The 24,925-nt window shown below is 45.0% G+C and overlaps 1 protein-coding gene across 1 annotated transcript in view; it reads right to left on the bottom strand.

Annotated features, from left to right (window-relative positions):
- Positions 1-1,203: 1,203 nt before the first annotated feature.
- Positions 1,204-24,925, bottom strand: part of LOC147122397 (vitellogenin-like) — a 72,870-nt gene continuing 49,148 nt past the window's right edge. Inside the window, exons 26-31 of the mRNA XM_085983519.1 lie at positions 12,356-12,548; positions 10,914-11,005; positions 3,764-3,858; positions 3,519-3,669; positions 3,256-3,417; positions 1,204-1,970 (exon numbers count right to left, since the gene is read on the bottom strand). Of these exons, the coding sequence (XP_085839645.1) occupies positions 1,861-1,970; positions 3,256-3,417; positions 3,519-3,669; positions 3,764-3,858; positions 10,914-11,005; positions 12,356-12,548 (803 nt within the window). The 3' untranslated portion in view covers positions 1,204-1,860. The remainder of the gene's footprint in view (positions 1,971-3,255; positions 3,418-3,518; positions 3,670-3,763; positions 3,859-10,913; positions 11,006-12,355; positions 12,549-24,925) is intronic.

Genomic DNA, 24,925 nt, shown 5'->3' on the forward strand with positions numbered 1-24,925 from the left:
CACCATTACTGATACTAGCTTTTTATTCCATATTTATTTAATTAACTGAATTTAAATTCCGTGGTGGGATTTGAACTCATGTCTCCGGTTTATTAGTCCAGGCTTCTGGATTACTAGTCCAGTAACATAACCACCATGCTTCCGTGCCCTTAATAACTTATATTAGTTGGAGGACATTATGTGCACCATCCAGGTGCAATGTTATGCACATAGGTGATAGTGTTTAAAATTCTTGTTTTCAAATCCCTCTATGGCCTCGTCCCTCCCTATCTTTGCCACCTCCTCCAGCCCTCCAACCCTCCAAGATCTCTGTGCTCCTTCAATTCCAGCTGCTTGTGCATCCCCGATTTTAATCATTCTATCCTTGGCCTCCATGCCTTCAGGTGCCTGGTCCTAAGCTCTGGAATTCCCTCCCTAAACCTCTCCGCCTCTCTACCTCTCTCTTGATTATTATCTGAACAGCAATAGATTGGGAGAAGGGGAAGTGCAACGAGACCTGGGTGTTCTTGTGCACCAGTCACTGAAGGTAAGCATGCAGGTGCAGCAGGCGGTTAAGAAGGCAAATGGTATGTTGGCCTTTGTAGCGAGAGGGTTCGAGTACAGGAACAAGGATGTCTTGCTACAGTTGTACAGGGCCTTGGTGAGACCGCACCTTGAGTATTGTGTGTAGTTTTGGTTGGCTTATCTGAGGAAGGATGTTTTTGCCCTGGAAGGAGTTCAGCGAAGATTCACCAGGCTGATACCTGGGATGGCAGGAATGATGTATGAGGAGAGATTGGGTCGATTGGGCTTGTACTCGCTGGAGTTTAGAAGAATGAGAAGGGATCTCATTGAAACTTATAAAATTCTGACAGGACTGGACAGACTAGATGCAGGAAGGATGTTCCCGATGGTTGGGGAGTCCAGAACCAGGGGTCACAGTCTAAGGATAAGGGGTAGGCCATTTAGGACAGAAATTAGGAGGAATTTCTTCACCCAGAGAGTGGTGAACCTGTGGAATTCTCTACCACAGAAGGCAGTGAAGGCCAATACATTAAATATATTCAAGAAGGAGTTGGATATATTTCTTAAGGCTAAAGGGATCAAGGGATATGGGGAGAAAGCAGGGACCGGGTACTGAATTTGGATGATCAGCCATGATCGCATTGAATGGCGGAGCAGGCTCGAGGGGCCGAATGGCCTACTCCTGCTCCTATCTTCTATGTTTCTATGTTTCGTCCTTTAAGGCAATCCTTCAAACCTACCTCTTCACCTGTCCTAATATCTTCTTATGTGGCTCGGTGTCAAATTTTGTTTGATAATTGTTACTGTGAAGCGCCTTGGAATGTTTTACTACATTAAAGACTCACTATAATTGCAAGTTATTGTTGTGAATATTTTCATTGGGGAGAATTACAGGAAAGGCCACAGAACAATATTTCTGATTAAAGTGTAATCAGTCAGTGTTCTTACAGATATTAGGACTCCGACCTTGTCAAATTCAATGTAAAATCAAATCATTTAGAAATTACAGATAGATCACATCTTTCGTTAATGCCACCTTGATTCTGAAAGGTCGGTCAGCAAATTTAATTCATTCAGTCACTGTCTTAATAATTTCAGTGATTGGCGTCAGCATCTGAGTAAATAATCCACACACATTTGTTACTTGCACTTCCTGAGAAATAAAAGCTTCATTAGAAAATATTAACACTCCAGAATAATGAACTGCACAGTTACTGTTGAAAGTTAATACTCTAGTTGATGTTCTTAAGAGAATCAGTGTAGCGATGAGTTTCACATTCACAACCGTTACAGTCAACGAATTTATAACATCGCTGGATGGCGAGCACTGTCATTCTCCATGTGGACAAGGTGTCTTCATGCTGCAGTACAGTGACATGAACAGTCAGTGTGGGAATCCACAGGGTGACTAATGTCCACAGGCTTCTTACGGAGACTGAATATGGCAGTTGCATCCACTGGGTGATCTGTTAATATATTAATACAATGCTTGAGTCATAGTAGAACTAGTTTAAAGGAAATATAATTGCAAAATACTGCGGATGCTGGAAATCTGAAGTAACAACAGAAAATGCTGGAAATACTCAGCAGGACAGGCAGTACATCTCCAGCTTTTTCCAGTCCTGATGAAGGGTCCCAGACCTGAAACGTTAACTCTGTTTCTCTCTCCACGGATGCTGCCTGGCCTGCTGAGTATTTCCAGCATTTTCTGTTGTTACTTTAGTTTAAAGGAAATACTTGCTTCCATGTGCATATTTAATCTATATTATATTAAAAGTCTGCAGCACTTAACTTCTCATTGTCACTGTTTTCATAGAAAGAGGCCATTCAACCCATCGTGCCTGTGCTGGCTCTTTTGAAGAGCTATCCAGTTAGGCCCACTCCCCCTGCTCTGCCCATAATCCTGCAAATTTCCTCTTTTGCCACACTTTTTGTGTCCATTTTTTTCCATTATAAAACACGATGTCCACTTTTAAAATGAGTTTTGCGCATGCAAATTTGTCACACCAATTGTGGAATCACAACTTAACTTCGATGGGAGGTAAAATTGGGTGGGGTGTAAAACGGGAGGCCGATCCAATCCAGTCCATTTCCCGCCGGGAGAGTTAGGTTAAAATTACCCCCGTGGATTTCCCGGTACTAGAGTACAACCTTCTCCTTAAGGTAGTCTTGCTTTAAAACATGCATGGTATTGTTATTTACTCAGCAAACAGAATCCGTTTAAACAGCGCACTACAGCAAACAGTCTACAGAGTCTATTTAAAAAGAGCCTCTATGAACTGCAGCAAATAGAACTCGTGACTACTGTGCCGTCTGCTGATAAAAACGGTGATTTCTTCAGCAACATGCAGTGAGTAGAGTTCTTATGCTCTTAAAAATTTATACAACAGGGGAATTTCTAATCTAATATTAATGAAATGCAATTTAAAAATAAACTTATGTAACTTACTATCTGTGAATGTTTAAGTAATTTGTGAGTCATTTGCTAATCACTGCTTTGATATAACCTTGCTTAATTTTGCTTCTGCATTGCCTATAAATGGGATTATTTGACCTCATCTGGGTTTGTGGGGACATTTTGATCTGGGCACTTGGTCAGATGCCAATCATTGTTGAAACAAGAGAATTTTAATCTATACAACAATAAATAGAATTCCCTAACTGTGTAATGTCTCTTGTTCCTGTCATAATAAGTGCTGTTTTACTGTTATTTTGTTGGTGAAAGTACATAGGTTAACACTGTGGACTTACTGGCTGATACACAGTGGAAATCGACTTGGCGAGCGTATGTTTCAATTGGTGAACATTCTGCTAGGCACCGCTGAACTGGTTCAACTGAGTAGCATTTGGATTCCTGCCCTTCAAAATCGATGATCTTTCCTAGTTCCACAAATTCTCGTCTAACTTTGCAGTCTGAAATTCAACAAAGTACAGTTTATTGTTGCAGGAAAAATACAGATAAGATGGTGGTTTTGGGACAGAACAAGATTTAAAATGAGTTAAGATTCGCTAACCATCTTTGCAGGATTGTCCTGGACGTGTCCATGATTGGAAAAGGCCCTCAACATCTTTGGCTTCCTCTTGATTTGGCATAATCATTTTTTTCTCACCGTTATTAAGTCCACAAATACCACAGGTCTTACTCATCATCTGGTCAAGTACAATCTTCACACAAAGGCAAAAAAAAAATGAGTACATTTCAACTACAGTTCAACAAAGATATATTTGAAGCATTCATTTGTTAATAAGCATGAGGTACCTGCACTCTGTCTCCATCAAAGTACAAGAGGTCAATATTGATTGACGGTGCTTCTATAGTAATTCCGGTGTCTTTCTGCCGAATAGTTACAACATCTAGAAGAAGACAGACATCCGTTTGTGCAACCAGTTATTTTGATCTTCTGACCCTTTATAGAGACAACTTGTTACGACTAAGTTAATATTGTAAAAAGCAAAGAGCTTTCAAGCCCCCTGCTGCAAGATGATTGTAACTTGGATAGTATGTGGACTGAACTGTACATTGAGTGAGGTGGGGAGGGAAAAGATCACAGATTGAAGTGATGTGTTAGTAGATGGTGGCAGACTATGTAGTCTAAGTTTATTTCCTCATGAACTCCCATTATTAGAAAAGTGTGTTCCTTAATTTGGCATTGAGTTGAAGGAAGTTCAGTCAATGGAAGAATTTGGTTGGAAATGGGAAACTTTACTAGAGGCGTTTAGTTGTCACAGCTTTTCAAACATGGTTTACAAATTCCGAAATCTACTTATCCAACTGAATTGTTTAGACTAATTGAAGAATGTGTTAGGGTCGATAGAGAGAAACTATTTCCCCTGGTGGGGGAGTCCAGAAAAAGGGGAGATTACCTTAAAATTAGAGCTAGGCCGTTCAGGGGTGATGTCAGGAAGCACTTCTTCATAGAAAAGGTTAGTGGAAATCTGAAACTCTCTTCCTCCAAATAAACTGTTGAGGCTGCGGTGGAGGGGGGGGGGGGTGCGGGAGTGGGAATTGAAAATTTCAAAACTAAGATTGATAGATTTTTGTGACGTAGGGGTTTTAAGGGTTACGGGACAAATGGGTGTTAAGATACAGATCAGCCATGATCTAATTGAATGGCGGAACAGGCTCTAGGGTCTGAATGGCCTCCTCCTGTTTCAATGTTCCTATGTTCTTATGTTCCTGCAACTTTGAATGTGCATTCTGCACAGAGTTGCATAGTGCGTTGTTCAATGACGTCTGTCAGACAGAAGAACCCTCCACCAGCCAGTTATTCTCATTGCACAATGTCGTGAATTAAGAAGTAACATGGTCAATTAAATCTTTCAGCTGGTGAAAGTTGACTATTTCCACAGGCAACAGGCAGTATAATGCACCGACATGGAATACTGCAAATCAAACTTCTGAAGTAAGTAGTCAAGAGAATTATCTAATATGTCAAACCCATTTATTTTCAGTTGTCGAAAGGGAATGTAAAACTACTGTCTAATATTACATCGAACTTACAGCACAGAAACAGGCCATGAGGCCCAACAGGTCTATTCTGGTGTTTATGCTCCACACGAGCCTCCTCCTACCCCTCTTCATCTCACCCTACCAGCGTAACTTCTATTCCTTTCTCGCTTATGTGTTTATCTAACTTCCCTTAAATGTGTAAAGTCTGTGGGTTGTACAGTTAATAACGACACAGACTTCAGGAATAACAAACAAACAGGTCTTTACTATTCGAAGGTCAGGGCGAATCTGCCCAATGAATCATGCCACAACACTTATATACCGGTGTGGTCACCGTCGGTATTACAGTATACAGAAGCCAAACAAGTAGTGCCACACCTAAAGTAGTTCTCTTAAAGGTGAACGGTTACATACAATAGTTCTCTTAAAGGTAGACGGGTACATACACTACAACCCTCCCTTTTTAGCTTATTACATACAGAGTCCCCATTAAACATAACATCTCTTCAACTTCATATAAAACAATTTACAGACATAGTCTCGGTGGGAAACAGTTCCCAGATTCAGTCTCTGATCATGACTCGGTCCGAACAACATCTCTTTGGTGTAGATGGTTCACATTGCTAGCGTGACTCCTCCATATCCTTTTCTTGACGTAACAGCTTGAACTTTCGTCCTGCTAACCAGCAGTGCTGACTTTTACAACAACTGGGTTGCCTTGATATTTTCCTACTTCCCAACTGATTTAACTCCTTTCGTAGGGTCCACGCATGATCTGGTAGAAGTGATAATATTTGCAATAGTTATCATCTTCTGCTTCTTCTTTTTCTTTTCTGCTTTTTTGGAGACTCTCGGGGCTCCCTTATCAGCTGCCAGCAGTAGCGCCACCAACTCTCTATGTTCCTTCGACTTTAAGTGCTTCATCCTGATTTCGGCACTTTGGGAGTTTTCATCACAAACTGGGCAGACCACATCCTCGTAATATTCAGTGTCACTCAACAGGTCATGGTAATATTCGGGTTCGTCCTGAGTTAGGCCAGCGAGAGGGCCTTCTACTTCCTCCTTACCCATCTGGACGTTAGCTGACTGTGGTTCCTTCCCTAGACATCTTTCTTGAAAAGACTTCTTCATGCATTCAGCTTCATCCCGCTCTTCCTGGGTTTCCTGCAAATCCTTCACTAATGACCTCATTTGTGATTTCAATACTTCCCCTTCCCTCGGGGATTGATTGATCGGGCTATTCAATCCTTCTACTGGGGCAGCTGTTTCAACATTCTGTTGTTCACATAGACGTGATTCAGCGTACTTTTGGCATCCCAGTAAAGTCTGTTTTGCAACCTCAGCTATTTCCCAAACTTTTGAGAGCTCCGAACTCCTCCCCGTTGAAGATTGAAGCTCGTGTTCAGATTGTTCCCATTGCAGAGTCTTTTCCCTCAGCATATGAAGGAGTTGGCTGACCGTTAACTCTTCCACGGGAACACTGTGGATCAGAGTCTTCTCCATTTCATCCACCTTTTCCTCCAATGCTTCCACCTTCTGTTCCTCTTGTACTTTGGCTTTCAGCGCTCGGAAAAGTTGCGCCCTGATGCTCTCTAGCTCATGTTCAGGGACCATTCTTACAGTCTCTGTGTTTCTTACAGTTTCCTTTTCTTCCACTGAAAGGATTCCCAGTTGAATCTGTTCTTCAAGTTGTTGAACCTCGGTCATTGCCGCCTCATATTTGTCTTGGGTTTCCTTCAATATTTTTATGAGTTCTTGGACATCTTGTCTTTCATGTTCTGCCATGTCTTTCACCTCTAATTTCTCATCTATGGATGGAACTTCTACCGATGAGTCTGTCTTGGCCTTGAGCTCATCAAGAATTTCCTGCAGCCTTTGGACTTCTTGCTCATGTTCAACCTTTAGTTGTTCATATGCTTCTACTGAAACTAGCTTTTCGGAGGTTGCCGAGTTAACCCCCTCCAGAATTGTAGCCTGGGCCTGTTCATACTGTTCTTTCAACTTCTCACACTCTGCTTGTAAGGAGTCATAGAGAAGAACTGGAATAACATCCTGGCTTCCTGAAGATTCCTCTTCATTTGCTTCTTTCGCAATTTCCTGTTGGAGTTCAGCCAAGGCTGCTATGCTATCTGCCTCTCGAAGTCTCACTGCCATCAAATCTTCTTTATTCTTGCAGTCTATCTCAGCCATTTTCCGTTTACTTTCATTTAACTGAGTGAGTAGTCCCTTATTCTGGGCTGAGAGATATTGCACCTTCTCATGTAGACCATAGCACTCCTTCTCTGCTCGACATAGCTGGTTACTGCTGATTTGGTTCTGTGTTTCAAGTTCCAACATCCTTTGCTTAGCTTCTTTCAGTTTCGCCCCTATAAGCTCCTCTTGCAACATGGCCACATTATTCACATCAGGTAAAGAAGCGTTTCTCTTTTCCATGTCCAAGATTTTTTTCTGCATATCTTTAAGTGCACACTGCGATTCAGCTTCTCTTAACCTTGCCTGCACTAGCTCTGTCTCCAATTGCAGAACAAAATCCTCAGTGTAGCGTGGTTTGCCTTTATGCTGTATCTCTAGATCATGCAAATATTCTAACTCCTGAACATCATAAGGGAGATGTGATCGGTACTTGGTCACGATGGCTCTATGGTTGCTCTTTGCTTGAGCTAGCTGCCTCTGCTGTCTTTCCAGGTTCTCCCATTCGGTGTCCCAGAACGTTTCCATTGTTTTCATCTCTTGTACGAGACGGTAACTCAACTGTTCTAATTGTTGTCGTACTTTGAAATAAGTTTGAGTCCGAGTTCGGTGTTCTTCCGTCGTGGATAAGTCCTTAACTTGAACAGGCTCAGAATTCTCTGTCAAACTGGAGTTCTGCTCTGAAGCTTTATTCTTCTCGGTAGCATAAGCCTTTATGCATGTCTTCGTTTTCTCCACCATAGTCGGCAAGTTCATTTTAGCCTTGTCTTCCATATTTGAGTTGGTCTTATCGTCATCCGTTTCAGAATCTGAGCTGATAGCTTGCACCGAGTCCTCACTCATTATGGCTTTTAGATAGTGCCATTCCATGTCTATTTTCTTGATCCACTCTCGTCCTAGAAGTGGTGGTCCTCCCTCAGATAATACGTACAAGTTCATTCTTGGGTGTTCTTTACCCCTATCTCTCACCTTGACTCTTATCTTCCCCATGGGGTATACCTTATGCCCCGTGTATGTCTGCAATAGGAACTTGGTATTTCTTAAGGGTATGTGAGAGAATAGCCGGTGGTAGTCCCTTCGATTTATGACTGATAGAGCTGACCCAGTATCCAACTCCATTCTTACTTGGACTCCAGCTATTTTTAGTATGACCCAGATAGTTTGTAGGTCAGCTTCCTTACTCACATTGTGAATTCTCAGACTACCCAGCTCCTGGCTGTTTGGGTCTGAGTCTGAATTCTGTTCATCTGAACTCTTCTCAGCCACCTTGTGTACCTTGTTGTACTTTTCTTGTGGTGGCTTCCTTTGGTTGTTGGTCTTCTTCCCTGACCGGCATACCTTAGCGATGTGGCCCAGTTTGCCACATTTCCTACATTCTTGGTTCTTAAACCAGCATTGATTCTGGTCGTGTGTTGTCTTCCCACAACGATAGCATTTTGTTGTACTTGAGGTAATTTGGTCCACCCCGAGTGCCGCCGCCTTTAGCTGCATTTCCGCCGTTCCTTTCGCTGCGGCTTCGTGCGATGCGGCTATAAGGACAGCCCTGTCAAGTATGAGGTCATTCTCTTCGAGTAGTCGCTTTTGCGTCCCTTCCTTGGACAATCCGCATACGAACTTGTCTCGCAGTGCCTCTGTCAGATTCCCTCCGAACTGGCAGCATTTCGCTAGCCTACGCAGTTCGACCAAATATTCCGCGTTGCTTTCGTCTTTCCGTTGCGTTCTTGCATAGAATTTGAATCGTTCAGCCAACATCAACGGTGTGGGGTTCAAGTGGTCCTTCAGAACAGCCACAATCTCTTCGAAAGTCTGATCCGCCGGTTTAGCTGGTGCTAGTAGATGCTTCAAGAGCCCGTATGTCTTTGCGCCCATCGAGTTTAGCAATGTTATCGCTTTGTCGTCTTCCTCTATTTTGTTGGCTTCACAATAGATCTCGATGCGTTCCACGTACGTGGCCCAGTCTTCTATCTCAGAATTAAAATCGTTAATATTCCCTCACTTAGGCATCTTCCTTCCTTGGGAACAGCACAAGTATTTCTTTAAATTCTTATTTATTATTTATTTATTTCTAAGATGGCGGTTTTTCCCGCGAAAATGGCAGTTTCCCGCTCTTTCCTTCTCTCTCCGCCCACTTCAATGGCAGTTAAGATGGCGGTTTTCCCGCGAAAATGGCGGTTTCCCGCTCTTTCCTTCTCTCCCCGCCCACTTCAATGGCGGTTTCCCGCTTCTGTCGTCTTCTCCGCCTAATGGCGGCTTCCCGCGTTTCTTCCCTGGTGGAAGGGGTACGCTTTCCCCACAGTGGACAGGTTCAGCCGCTGGCTGGCTTCCGCACAGCTCCCCTTACTCGGCTCTGTCTTCCTCTCCCGCTCGCACGGCTCTACCGGCGCTGGGTACACCCCGTTCACGGATAACAGTTCAGCCGCTGGACTGGCTCTCGCGCAGTCTCTCTCCCCTTGCTCGGCTCTGTCTCTCTCTCCCACACGTTCGGCTCTACCGGTGCTGGGTACCCCGTTGGCGGAGAACAGTTCAGCCGCTGGACTGGCTCTCACGCAGTCCCTCTCCCCTTGCTCGGCTCCGTCTCTCTCCCACACGTTCGGCTCTACCGGCGCTGGGTACCCCGTTGGTGGAGAACAGTTCAGCCGCTGGACTGGCTCTCGCGCAGCCTCCTTTGGTCGGCTCTGCCTCTCCCACACGCTCGGCTCCCGTTCGCCTCCCAGCCCTCACGCAGTCTGGTGCTTCCCTCCCCGGCTGCGGCTGAGTTTCTCTCTTCCCGCGCCTGCTCCCGGTCTCAGCGCTTCGTGGCTTCGGTCGCTGCCCGGCTTTTCCCGCCGATCGCGGTCCGGCTATCTCACGACGCCGTTGGACCCGACTTCCTGACCAGCTCTGCTCCCCCTCGACCGTGGTCGAGTGCACAGCCCTTATCCTCCGGATTTCGTTACACTTTCCCCTACTCACAGTCTCCGCGGCCGCCTTGTTCCCTGCTGATCGGCTCATTCCGCACCGTGGTAGAAGGGTAGTCAGTGCCTGTTGCTGCTGGAAGCTTTTGTTGCTAAAGTCTTCTTCCTTTCTATTGCTGCAGCCTCGTGTTTTCTCCCAGCATAACGACGAGGGCGGTTGCCTCTCTTCGACGCTCTTTAGTTGCTTTGGTAGTCTTGCCGCAGGGTACGATCGGACTCGTCGCCACTGTAAAGTCTGTGGGTTGTACAGTTAATAACGACACAGACTTCAGGAATAACAAACAAACAGGTCTTTACTATTCGAAGGTCAGGGCGAATCTGCCCAATGAATCATGCCACAACACTTATATACCGGTGTGGTCACCGTCAGTATTACAGTATACAGAAGCCAAACAAGTAGTGCCACACCTAAAGTAGTTCTCTTAAAGGTGAACGGTTACATACAATAGTTCTCTTAAAGGTAGACGGGTACATACACTACAAAATGCATCTAAACTATTCGCTTCAACCACTCCCCGTGGTAGCGAGTTCCACATTCTCACCACTCTCTGGGTAAAGAGGTTTCTTCTGAATTCCCCACTGGATTTTTTTTTAACCAAATTATACTTTCCCTTTTACAGTAAATTACTCTTTTGTGTTCTGGCCTGATTTTTCTATTCTGGAGTATTCCCACAATTTTTAAATTGGTGCCGCTTTTTGAAACTGAATTTTGTACCAAAAGAAATCTCTGCATTACATGATTCCCATAGCCCAACTCTGTCTCGGATACTGACTGGGGGTATACCAGCTCCTCCCTTTGTAAAAGAGTTACTCACTTTGTATCACTTTTTCTTGATTACTCAGAGTGGTTTCAGCATTGTTCACCAAGAGTTTTATTCCATCCCGTGTAGGATGTGCTTCAATTACACTGTTAAAAATAAAACACAAATCCTATTGAAACAGCATAGCACCATTAGGAAAGGTGGAACAAACGAAAAGTGGGTGTGGTAATGTATTGGTTATGTTACTAGACTAGTAATCTAGAGGCCTGGCCTAATAATACAGAAAATGTGAGATCAAATCCCACCACGACATTTTAAGAATTTGAATTCAGTTTTAACAATCAAAAGCTGGTATCAGATTGTTGCACAGTGTCAGCCATGGTTCAGTTGATAGCACACGTGCCTCTGAGTCAGAAGGTCGTGGGTTCAAGTCCCCCTCCATGAGACTTGAGCACAAAAATCCAGGCTGACACTCCAGTGCTGCATTGTTGGAGGTGCCGTCTTTTTGATGAGATGTTAAACTGAGGCCCCGTCTGCTCTCTCAGGTGGGCGTAAAAGATCCCGTGGCACTATTTTGAAGAAAAACAGGGGAGTTCTCCCCGGTGTCCTGGGGCTAATAATTATCCCTCAATCAACATCACAAAAACAGATTATCTGGTCATTATCACATTGCTGTTTGTGGGAGCTTGCTGTGCGCAAATTGGCTGCCGTGTTTCCCACATTACAACAGTGACTCCACTTCTAAAGTACTTCATTGGCTGTAAAATGCTTTGGGATGTCCTGAGGTCATGAAAGGTGCTATAAAAATGCAAGTCTTTCATTCTGTACAAACCAAACTGGTTCACTAATGCCCGTTAGAGAAGGAAATCTGCCATCTTTACCCGGTCTGGGCTTATATGTGACTCCAGTCCCACATCAATTTGGTTGAATCTTAACTGCCCTCTGAAGTGTCCTAGCAAAGCATTTTGTTGTATCAAACCCGTTACAAAGGATAACATTTGAACCAGGCCGTTGTAGAGTGAAATCAGGAAGCACTTCTTTACACAAAGGGTAGTGGAAATCTGACACTCTCTCCCCGAAAAGGCTGTGGATGCTGGAGGTCAATTGAACCTTTCAAGACTGAGATCCGTTGATTTTTGTTAGGTAAGGGTATCTCAGGGTATTGAGCAAAGACAGTTAAATGGGGTTTAGGCACAGATCAGACTTGATCTAATTGAATGGTGGAGCAGGCTATCTTCCTATGCACTGCAGCCCCCACCCCCTTCCTGTACTATAAACATAGAAACATAGAAGATAGGAGCAGGAGTAGGCCATTCGGCCCCTCGAGCCTGCTCCGCCATTCAATGCGATCATGGCAGATCATCCAAATTCAGTACCCTGTCCCTGCTTTCTCCCCATATCCCTTGATCCCTATAGAAACATAAATCAACCTTACATTAAGGACATTTACATCTGATTACTGCTTAAGGTAAAGATGATTTGTGATGGCTACTTACATATTAGGCACTGAGATAAGTAGCTTTATTGCCTTCTTTGTCTGCTGATTATTAGCGCGTCTCATCATTAAAACAAACTTTGGAGTAGGCGAACAATCTTTGGTCAGAATGTAGTGGCAATCATTAGATATTTTATATTTTAGTTCATTGCTGTCAAATGTGACAACACGCTCATTTTCTGCAGCACACTCCCCTGCGGAAAAAAAATAAAAGATTACAGAAATGTTGGTCTCCGGGAAGCGTTGCTCCTACTATGTTGACAGGTTCCGATCAACGGTTCCATTGACTTCCTACTTAGCGAATACGTCATACACAGTTACTGTCAATATTTAGTATTGTTACCGGGGTTGAATTTACTTATTGATATCTGTGCGTTAGATCCGTGTATCTTGTTGTTGTGTCCTTCAATAATCAGACAAGAGGCTGCAAGGAACAATCAACAGGTGTTTACTGAATGAGGGTTACTCTAGAACTAATTGTACAGATCACTACTCAGGGTTTATATACAGGTGTGGTCACTGCCGGTACTACAGTATACAGGAGCTGTAAAAAGTAGTTCTCCCCTTAAAGGTACATACATTACAATTCCTCCCCTTTTAGATTAACAGTTCATAACACTCATTTAACAATTAAATATCAAACTAATTACAATTAAAAGTTTTAACATGCAACATTAGTTGAAAATAGTCTATTTATAAATTCAGTCTTTGGGGAGGCTTCCTGATCCTTTCTGGATAGCGCCTTTCCCGAGTGTCTTGCTCTTGGTGCGGAGGCGATTCTGGCCCCCTGTCGTCGGTTGGTTCATCCGCTTCCGATGCTACTGTTTCTGGGGTAGATGCTACCTGTACGTCGGGTTCATCACCAGGTACGCGAGACATGGGGTTGACTCGTTCCTGTGACTCTAGGATCTGGTCAGCATGGCGTCTCACAATGTTCTCCCCAACATCCACTATGTACATTAGTGGCCCCTGCCGTGTGCATATCATTCCTGGTTGCCATTTCTCTGTTCGGTAGTTGTGGACCAAGACTGGTTGCCCTACATTGAAGCTCCTTGTCGGCTTCTCATTGATGTGCTGGAATTGCTTATTCTCAACATCTCTTCGTACATTTGGTCTGAGCAAATCCAGACGAGATCTCAACCTTCGGTTAAAGAACATCGTGGCCGGGGCCTGGTTGGTGACTGCATGTGTCGCATTTCTGTAGGCTAACAGGAAATTGTCCACCTTATGCTGCAGTGGAATGTCGTCATCACACATGGCCCTTACTGCTTTTTTAAAGGTTTGTATGAACCGCTCAGCCAATCCATTTGTGGCTGGATGATACGGGGCGCATGTGTAATGCCTTACCCCATTCCGTCTCATAAATGTTCGAAACTCTTTGGACACAAACTGTGGTCCGTTATCAGAGCAAATCTGCTCTGGCAAGCCGATCCTGGCAAAAATGGTCCGTAGGACTGCAATAGTTTTCTCCATGGTGGTGGAGGACATTTTGACCACCTCAGGCCATTTCGAGTGCGCATCCACAGCTATTAAAAACATTGAGTCCATGAATGGACCAGCAAAATCAATATGCACCCGTTGCCATGGAGGTGAGGGCCACTCCCATGGGTGTAGAGGGGCATGTGTTGGTGCATTTTGGACCTTCTGGCATCCTGAGCAGCTCTTTGTCAGGTCCTCGATTTGCTGATCGATCCCCGGCCACCACACAAGCCCTAGCAAGGCTTTTCATTTTCACCCCTCCCAGATGACCTTCGTGAAGCTCATTGAGCACTCTCTCCCTTAACTTGGGTGGAATTACCACTCGGGATCCACACATCAAGGTCCCCTGGCATACTGACAGCTGTTCTCTTCTGGATGAGAATGCTGGCAACAGTGAGTTGCCATGTGCTGGCCATCCCTTCACCGTCAAATCATATACCCGAGACAGTGTCGGGTCATTTCGGGTCTCCTTCTCTATACCAGCGTTAGTTACTGGCAAGCATTCAATTATAGTCGAATGAAATATTTCGACAGGATCCACTGCTGGTGCTTCCTCCGCAGTAGGCAGTGGCAGGCGTGATAGCCCATCAGTGTTTCCATGCTGTTTCGTGCCCTTATACTCGATTTCATATTGGTGCGCCCCTAGAAAAAGGGACCATCTCTGTAGCCGTTGCGCAGTCATCACCGGAACACCCTTCTTTGGATTAAAGATGGAGACAAGTGGTTGGTGGTCAGTCAGCAAGGTGAACTTCTGCCCGTGCAGATAGTGATTGAACTTTTTCACTCCCCACACTAGGCTGAGGGCCTCCCTGTCAATCTGGGCGTAGTTACGCTCGGCTGAGGTTAGTGACCGAGACGCAAAGGCTACTGGCCTCTCCGAGCCGTCTGGGAATTTGTGCGACAGCACCGCTCCAATGCCATAGGGTGATGCATCACACACCAACCGAATTGGTAGTGCTGGGTTGAAATGAGCCAACACCTCTTTTGATGTGGTCAATGCTTTGCTTTTCTGGAAAGCTCATTTACATTCGTCACTCCACTTCCATGGTGCCCCCGTTTGCAGTAGGGTGTTCAGTGGGTGTAGTACGGTAGACAAATTCGGCAAGAACTTATGATAGTAGTTCACCAGCCCGAGGAACGACCTCAGTTGTGACACATTTTCCGGTGCTGGAGCCTTAACTACTGCCTCAATCTTTTCAGGGGACTTATGTAACCCCTCTTTATCAATAACGTGGCCACAATACGAGATCTGCTTCTGGAAAAACTCGCATTTGTGCTGATTAGCTCGGAGCCCATATTCCTTCAATCTAGTGAGCACCTGCTCCAGGTTGGCGATGTGATCACTGTCATTTTCACCCGTGACCAGGATGTCATCCAAATAACACTGGGTCCCTGGAATCCCTTGCAGGACTTGTTCCATTGCCCTTTGCCAAATAGCCGGAGCTGATGCTACCCCGAGCACCAGCCGATTGTATTGGTAGAGACCTTTATGAATGTTGATCGTGAGGTACTGTTTCGAGGCTTCTTCTACCTCCATTTGCAGGTACGCCTGGGCCAGATCAATCTTACTGAAGCGTTTCCCTCCAGATAGCGAGGCGAAAATATCTTCAATCTGCGGAAGCGGATATTGTACAGTGTGAAGGACTGTGTTCACTGTCACCTTAAAGTCCCCACAGATGTGAACCTTCTTTGGTTCCCCAGGCGTATTACTCAACAACCTCTTCATTACAGGAACGATGGGTGTAGCCCACTCGCTCCAGTCCACTTTGGACAGTACTCCTGAACGTTCCAAACCTTCCAGCTCTGCTTCGATGGCTGGGCGGATCGCATAAGGTACCGCCTTAAGGTCTGGCCTTAAAAAACTTTGGGCTTGCATTTTCCTCTATTTTGATCATTGCTGTTATGCCTTTTAGTGTTCCGAGTCCCTGCTGGAACACTTCTTGTGCGTCAGTTAGCAGTTTTGGCAGTCGTCCAGGTGTGACGTCGTCATCCTTTTTGGCATCTACAGTCAGTGCTTGTATGGAATGCCAATCTAGCTGTATCTTCCGGATCCATTCACGTCCTAGTAGTGGTGGTCCTCCATCTGGCAATACATATAGGTCCATTTTTGGTGTTTCCTTGCCGTTATATATAACGTGCACCCTTATTTTTCCTTTGGGGTAGACTTTTTGCCCCGTGTACGTCTTCAAGACAATCTTTGTATCTCTCAAGGGTATATGTGAGAATAGCCGCTTGTCGTTCCTTCGGTTTATGACTGTTAGGGCTGATCCTGTGTCCAATTCCATTTTCACTTGGACTCCTGCTATCTTGAGCGTGACCCAGATAGTTTGGTGATCCTCCATTTTGATCACATTATGTAGTTTCAGACAACCCAGCTCCTTGCTTCCGGAGTCTGTATCACTCTTCTGTTCGTCTGAACTACTCTCCGTCACCTTATGTACCTTCTTGTACTTCTCCTGTGGAAATTTCTTGCTGCTGGTTTTCTTTCCCGACCTGCCGGCTCTTGCTATGTGTCCTACTTTTTCACACTGTCTGCACACTTTGTCCTTGAACCAGCAATCATTATGGTCGTGTGTTGTTCTGCCGCAGCGATAGCACTTCACTGTTCCGTATGACATTTCATTTGTGCCATATTCTTGCGGTCTCCGTTGTATCTCTGCAGCGCCCCGTGCTGTTGCTTCGTGTGATACTGCAATGCTGAAAGCCTTGTCCAGCGTAAGATCCTTTTCTGATAGAAGCCGTTTCTGGGTTCCTTCACTTTGAAGCCCACACACAAACTTGTCCCTTAAAGTATCTGCTAGTCCCGTTCCAAACTGGCAGTGTTTCGATAGCTTGCGCAGTTCCGTTAAATACTCAGCATTACTTTCATCTTTATGCTGGTTCCTTTTGTGAAACTTAAATCTTTCTGTTATCAGCAGCGGTGTGGGGTTTAAGTGGTCCTGTAGGATTGACACTATGTTTTCAAAATCCTTTTCTACTGGCTTCTCTGGGGTTACTAGGTTTCGTAGTAAGCCATACGTTTTTGCACCCATTGAATTCAACAATACCAGCGCTTTCTTGTCATCTGGCACTTCATTCGCCTTGCAGTATACTTCTATGCGTTCGACATATGTCGTCCAATCTTCGACTTCATTGTCGAACGCTGTGATACTGCCACTCTTCAGCATTTTTGGGTGTGGTTAGACTGGCTTAAAATGGCGTCTCCCGCGCTTTCCTTTCTTCCCCGCTGCGGCTTAAAATGGCGTCTCCCGCGCTTTCCTTTCTTCCCCGCTGACGCTGCTCGGCCCTTGCACACCGGCTGCGCTCTGTGCGTTTTCCTGTGCGCCTCTCTCCCCTGTTGACGCTGCTCGGCCCTTGAACACCGGCTGCGCTCTGCTCTCTCTCGCCTCTCTCCCCCGTTGACGCCGCTCGGTCCTGAACATCGGCTGCGCCCTGTGCGCTCTACCCTCCCTCTCTCCCCCATCGACGCTGCTCGGCCTTTTTCTGTGCCGCTCGGTCGGCTCTAGCCGCCGCTGTCCGGGAAGGGTCTGCGCAGTACCTGTTGCCAGCCCGTTTCGCTGGACCACCATGACTGGAAAGCCAAGCCTGGCTCTCGACAGCCTCCCCTGCGATGCTCAAATCTCCGCTGGATGACTGGGGGGTTTCCCGTGGTCGACGCCCGTGCTTCTGGACTCGGCCTTCTTCCACTGTTCTCCAGGAGTGAATCCCTGGGAGGTGATACAGAGTTGCAGGTAGGTTTGAATCTGCTCGTCGCCAATGTTAGATCCGTGTATCTTAATGTTGTGTCCTTCAATAATCAGACAACAAACTGCAGGGAATGATTCAACAGGTGTTTACTGAATGAGGGTTACTCTAGAACTCACTGTACAGATCACTACTCAGGGTTTATATACAGGTGTGGTCACTGCCGGTACTACAGTATACAGGAGCTGTAAAAAGTAGTTCTCCCCTTAAAGGTACATACATTACACTGTGCAATGTCCAAAGTTTGCTTGTAGGGCACAATAGCCTCAATTTTTCTCATCTGTTACCACAATTTTTGGGTGGTACTGCGGCAGGTGAATTTTTGTTCAAAGGATGTGGGCATTGCTGGCAAGGTCAGCATTTACTGCCCATCCCTAATTGCCCTCGAGAAGGTGGTGAGCCTCCTTCTTGGACCGCTGCAGTCCGTGTGGTGAAGGTACACCCACAGTGCTGTTAGGGAGGGAGTTCCAGGATTCTGACCCAGTGACGATGAAGGAACGGCCAATATATTTCCAAGTCAGGATGGTGCGTGTCTTGGAGGGGAACTTGGAGCTGGTGGTGTTCCCATGCACCTGCTGCCCTCACCCTTCTAGGTGGAAGAGGTCGCGGGTTTGGGAGGTGCTGCCGAAGAAGCCTTGGCGAGTTGCCGCAGTGCATCTTGTAGATGGTACACACTGCAGCCACGGTACGCCGGTGGTGGAGGGAGTGAATGTTTAAGGTGGTGGATGGGGTGCCAATCAAGCGGGCTGCTTTGACCTGGATGGTGAATTTAGAAAATGGGCACAAGTCCCACCCTGCCAGTTTGTATTCCAACACATTCCAGTGGACGGGATCTGTGGGAGCTTCATTATAATATCATTCTGGTGGGCCGGATGCCTGACATAAAGAATGTCCATTTGAAATGGACACCAGGGTGTCTTAGACAGCAGTAGGTATCCTAGAGATCAATGGAAAGGACACCGCAATCTAAGGCTCCTCTGTTGGCATTTGGGCTCTCATAAGTTTACCAATTGATGTAAATTATTCATTCTTTTCTGCAGCAACATTACTGGCATTAATGTGTTTCCCAATAGGAATTCGCCTGCCTGATAGAAAAGAAGGGTTTACGCAGAGATCCAGGCAAGTTAGGCCATCTAACGCCATATTATCTCCATTATAAAGACTGCCTACTTCTACCTCCAAAACATCTCCTGTCTCCATTCTCTACCTCAGCCTATCTGCTGTTGAAAACGATTCCAATGCTCACCTGGCTGGTCCCCACCCTCCATACACCACCTCGTCCAAAACTCTGCTGCCTGTATCCTATTCAGCACCAAGTCCCATTCATCCATCACCTCCATGCTCACTGACCTGTATTGGCTCTTGGTCCCCAATGCCTCCAATTTAAAATTCTCCTTATTGTGTTCAAATCCCTTTATGGCCGCCCTATGACTGTAACTTCCTCAAGCCCTACAACCAACCGAGAACTTTGCATTCCTCCATCTCTAGCCTCTTGTATATTCCTCACTCCCTCCACCCCATTACTGGTGGCCGTGCCTTCAGCTATCTAAGCTCGGAAATTCTCCCCATAAATCTCTCTGCCTCTCTACCTCTCTCTCTGGCTTTAAATTCCTCCTTAAAATCTAGTTTTGACAAGATTTTGGCTCGGTGTAAATTTTTGTTTAATGTCATAGAATTACATAGATTTTACAGTTCAGAAACAGGCCAGTCAGCTCAACTGGTCCGTGCCGGTGTTTATGCTCCACACGAGCCTCCTCCCACCTCACTTCATCTCACCCTATCAGTATATCCTTCTATTCCTTTCTCCCTCACTATCTAGCTTCCCCTTAAATGCATCTATACTATTCACCTCAATTACTGCCAGTGGTTCCACATTCTCACCACTCTCTCTGGGTAAAGAAGTTTCTCCTGAATTTCCTACTGGATTTATTGGTGACTGTCCAAAATGTTCAATTTATGGCCCCAATTGTTTGGACTCTCTCACAAGTGGAAACATCTCTAAACCTACCCTATCGAGACCCTTCATCATTTTAAAGATCTCTATTAGGTCACCTCTCAGCCTTCTTTTTTTTTTTTTAGAGAAAAGAACCCGAGCCGGCTCAGTCTTTCCTGATACAGGAAACTCTTTGGTATCCAGCACCGGCCGGACTGCGATGGTACCGGTTGATTAAAAATTCCGGATGACGGAGAGGGTTATCTACCGAGGCTATTTTTAACAAACAAAAATAAAAAAATCAAGAAATGTGCAGTATACAGTAATTGGGTACTCACCTACACCGCGGGAGAGTCAGACTCCTATTATTGAGGTGTTCGGACTTCCGACAGCGCCAAGAAGCCGAGTAGCGGCAGTTTGGAGAACTGCCCCCACTGACTAACTCGGCCACCGCGGGAGACTCGGACTCGGCAACATTGCCGGTTATTGAGGTGTTGTTTTCGAAGTATGAACTTTGTCAGTTAATAGAGAATTACGGATATTTAGGTGCCGTTTAAACGAGAGTTTCCTGTAGTTACAACCTCTCAGCTCTGGTGCCATCCTTGTAAGTCTTTTTTGCACTAGTGCGTCTTGTAATATGGAGACCAGAGCTGTGCACAGTACTCTAAGTGTGGTCTAACCAAGTTCAACCTTGTAAATCTTTTTTGCACCTTTTCCAGTGCCTCTATATTCTTTTTGTAATATAGAGACCAAAACTGTGCACTTGGTGTGGTGTAACCAGGATTCTACACAAGCTTAATGTAACTTCTCTGCCTTTTGTATTGATTTCCTTGTGGGTTCAATGATGAGACATTTATATAAAAGATAATAACTTTTAATCTAAGGTTTGTTCAAGAATTCATACAGCTTTTCAGGAGACCATGCTGCTTCAGCTGCAGCCAAAATGAAACCGAAACCTCAGCCTGCTTGTCTGTGTCACATGACCTCTGCTGCTCAGGCACAAGCAATCACAGACAAATATGCTGTAAGGCATAAGTAATCAAACACAGACAAATATCATCACTATTTGCTGATATCATTACATCTCCCTTTCTTAAAACAAAAGTATTTTACTTTTAACTAACAACATGTTTTCTTTGTATTAATCTGCATTTTAACTGTAACATTTAATGAACTTACATTATCATTATCATGATCAAGGTTTTTTACCCTTGCTTTGTGTGTTCACATGAAGTATGTCAATACACTAGAACTTGAAGAAAGAATAAGATAACATTACTTCCTTCTATAACAATAGTCCTTAAATTTGCTCAATGAGTCTCTCAGGAGGCTTCACGTGTCTTGAGGATTTTCTGATTGATTGTCCTTGAATCTGAGTTGTTGCCTCAGATGATTGGTTCTCAGCTGTGTGATCAGGTTGTTCAACAGTATCAGTCTCTTGACCTGCTGTGTGATCAGGTTGTTCAACAGTATCAGTCTTTTGACCTGCTGTGGCTGGTTCCATGAGAAGATCTCGACGATTTCTTCTCAGAACAGCACCCTCATCTGTCTGAATGGTGTATGATCTTGGTTGAACTTCACTCAGGACAGTTCCCTTCTCCATCCATGTGTTTGTTTTGTCTTTGAACCTTACTTGGTCAGGTAGGTGTTGTGTTCCTCTGTCATAATAGTACTTTTGCTTTTCTTTCTGTTGTTCTTTGAACTTCCTCACTTTCTCCCCCTCTTTTGTTTTCAGGAGGTTCTCCGGGATGGGTAGGTTTGACCTTAGCCGACGTCCCATCAGGAGTTGGGCTGGTGACATACCACACTCGAGCGGTGTTGTGCGGTATACAAGCATGCTTTGGTAGAAGTCAGTTCCACTGTCTTTTGCCTTGTACATCAGTCTTTTCACTGTCTGGACCGATTTTTCCACTAGTCCATTGGACTGTGGATAGTGAGGACTTGACGTTGTGTGGACAAAGTCCCACTCTTTGGTAAAGTGTCGGAAATTTGCATTGTTAATCTGGGGTCCGTTGTCTGTGAAGACCCCGCTTGCCACGCCATGTCTGGAGAATATGGCTTTCATACTTCTTATCACAGCTTCTGCAGTGGTGGTGTACATTCTACAAACCTCTGGATACAGGGAGTAATAGTCTGTGACGACAAGATAGTCCTTCCCTTGACATACGAATAGGTCAGCGCCTACCTTCTGGTAAGGTCTGTCTGGTGCTGGGTGTGGCTTTGGTGGTTCTACCGGATTGCTTGCTCGATATTTCAGGCATATTGTGCAGTTTGACACCTCATTTGTCACATCTTGGTTCATTCATGGCCAGTACATCACCTCTCGTGCTCTTTTCTTACACTTTGATTCCCAGATGTCCTCCATGGATCTTTTTTAGCATCTCTTTTCTCAGGCTCTTTGGGATAACTATTTTACTTCCTTTGTAGATGATGTCTTCGACCACTGATAGTTCCGCCCTGCAGTTCCAGTACTCTGCTATGTCAGGTTAGCAGTCTTGCTTCATGTTGGGCCATCCATCCAAGGTGCTTTTCTTCAGTCGTCTCATTGTTTCATCTTTGTTTGTCTCAGTCTTTATGAGCTCCATTTTTGCATCTGCTATGGGCAGTGCACTTGTGATCATGTCCACGTAGGCGTTCACTTTTTCATCCATTGTGGTGTTTGCGGGCTCACTTGGGTCAACAGCTCTGGACAACGTGTCTGCTGTATACATCAGCTTACCCAGTGTGTACGCAACATTCAGTGTATAGCGTTGCAGCCTGATCATCATTCTTTGTATTCTAAGCGGACAGCTATTTAGTGGCTTTTGGAACAATGCAATCAAGGGCTTATGGTCAGTCTCTACATTGATTGCTTGTCCTGCCACAAACTGGTGAAATCTTTCACAGGCGTATGTGATGCTGAGCAGCTCCTTTTCTATTTGAGCATATCGCGTCTCCGCGTCTGTCATTGAGCGCGATGCATATGCAATAGGTTGCCAGTAGTCATATTGTTGCAGAAGAACGGCACCGAGCCCACTCTGTGATGCATCTGATGATATCTTGATGGGTCATAAAACCTCAGAACTGGTTCCTCTGTGAGCAGTTTCTTTAGATCGCTCCATGACTTCTCATGCTCATGATTCCATTTCCATTCTATGTTCTTTTCAGTTAGTCTTCTCAGTGGTGCTATTTTTTCCTGAGAGGTTGGGTATGAATTTACCCATGTAGTTGATCATTCCATTAAACCTCTGCACGTCCTTTTTGCATTGTGGCCTTGGCATATTCTCAATGGCGGACACCTTTCTGGGATCTGGTCTGATGCCCTCACTGCTAAGGATATCTCCCACGAATGTCAGTTCTGTCACCCCGAGCTGGCATTTCTCTCTATTCAGCTTCAGGTTTGTTTTCCTTGTTGCTTCCAGCACTTTTTTCAGTCTCTCGTCATGCTCAGTTCTCGTGGTTCCCCATACTATGATGTCATCCATTGATGTATCAACTCCCTCCAGGTGCTCATAGATCATATGGATAGTCTTGTGATACACTTCAGGAGCTGAGGCAATGCCAAATGGTAACCTTAGGAATCTGTATCTGCCATATAGAGTGTTGAACGTGCACAGTCTTGAACTTGCTTCATCCAGCTTCATCTGCCAAAATCCTGAGGATGCATCTAACTTGCTGAAATATTTTGCATTTGCAAACTGTGCCATGATTTCCTCACGTGTAGGAAGCTTGAAGTGCTCTCTCTTTATTGCTCTGTTTAGATCTCTTGGATCCAGGCAAATTCTGAGCTTTCCATTCTTTTTGTCCACTACGACGAGGGAACTCACCCACTCAGTTGGCTCATCTATCTTCTGAATCACGTTCAGGCTTTCCATCCTGTCCAACTCTGCCTTCAGTTGCTTTTGAAGAGCAAACGGAACTTTTCTGCATGGATGTATGGCCGGTGTCATACTTTTATCTACTCTGATCGTGTGTTCTCCTGGAATGCAGCCTAGACCCTTAAATAGGTCTTTGTACTCTTTCATGAGTTCATCATAGACTGTCTCTCCTTCGCTTTCCACAACGAGGACTCTCTTTACCAGGTTCAGTCTCTCACAGGCTTTTAAACCTAGTATGGCTTGCACATCCTTTGGCACCACGATAAATGCTAGCATGTGCTCTCTTTCCTTGTGTGTTACTTTGACAATGCATCTTCCTTTCACTGGTATATCAGTACCTGAGTATCCGGTCACTTTCACTTGTATTCCATGTAACTTTGGTCTGGGTCTAATTCTCTTAAAATCGGTCTCTGATATCACATTAACTTGTGCTCCAGTATCCAATTTAAATGGAATGTGTATGTCGTTCACTTTTAGTGTCAACATCCAGTCTCTTTCTTCTTTTTTGTTTTCAGACACCACATCTACATAGAATTCCTCTATCTCGCTTTCATCTACTGTATGGACCTTGCTTTGTTGCGCTTGGTTCTTACAGCAACGGGCATAATGGTTGTTTTTGTTGCATCTATTGCATGTTTTACCATATGCTGGACACTTTCTTGGTGGATGCTGTGTACCGCATCGACTACATGACTTCCGATTGTCTCTTTCATTTTCGTTTGCTGGCCACGTCTCTTTTTTCACATTGGCGCTCTCTTTGTTAAACGGTTTGTATCCGTTCTTTCTCACTGCATCCACGTTGCAGCTACTGTCACTGAACAGCTCCTTTGCCTGCAACTTCACAGTCTCTGTAGCCCTACACAGTGCTATGGCTTTTCCCAGGTCTAGATCTTGCTCTCTTAGCAGTCTTTCCCTTCGACCATTATCTGGAATACCACACACCAGTCTGTCTTTTATCAGCGAGTCTGTGAGTCCCCCAAATTCACACGATTTGCTTCGGTTTCTCAGTTCAGTCACATACTGATCAATAGTCTCGCCGATTTTCTGTACATATGTGAAAAATTTGTGCCTCTCAAAGGTCACGTTGCGTTTAGGTATGCAGTAGGCCTCAAACTGTTCCATTATTTTATCTAGCTCCATTTTGTCTCCATCAACGGCAAATATGAAATTATTATATACTTCCAGCGCTGCATCACCCACTACATGTAAGAACACGGACGATTTCTGTTTATCACTTTTCTCGTCAGCTCCGGTTGCCGCTAAATACAACTCTAAATGTTGTTTGAACCTTCTCCAATTTTCAGCCACATTACCTGACAACTGAAGCGTCGCCGGTGGGAGTAAACCTTCCATTTTTCACTTCGTTAGCTATTCTCTAATGGTAAGCAACGATGTTCTCTTCTGGCTTGCTAATATGTGGAGAGCTGATTTCGCTTACTTGCCACAACTCCTTTCACTGTCCCATCGAGTTACTAACTTCCGATTTTTTCTCTTCATCTCTTTCAATCGAGCCACTTCTGACACCATGTATTGATTTCCTTGTGGGTTCAATGATGAG

This window comes from Somniosus microcephalus, chromosome 3 (assembly GCF_052327205.1).
Source record: "Somniosus microcephalus isolate GS21.2 chromosome 3, FLI_Smic_1.0, whole genome shotgun sequence".
NCBI lineage: Eukaryota > Metazoa > Chordata > Chondrichthyes > Squaliformes > Somniosidae > Somniosus > Somniosus microcephalus.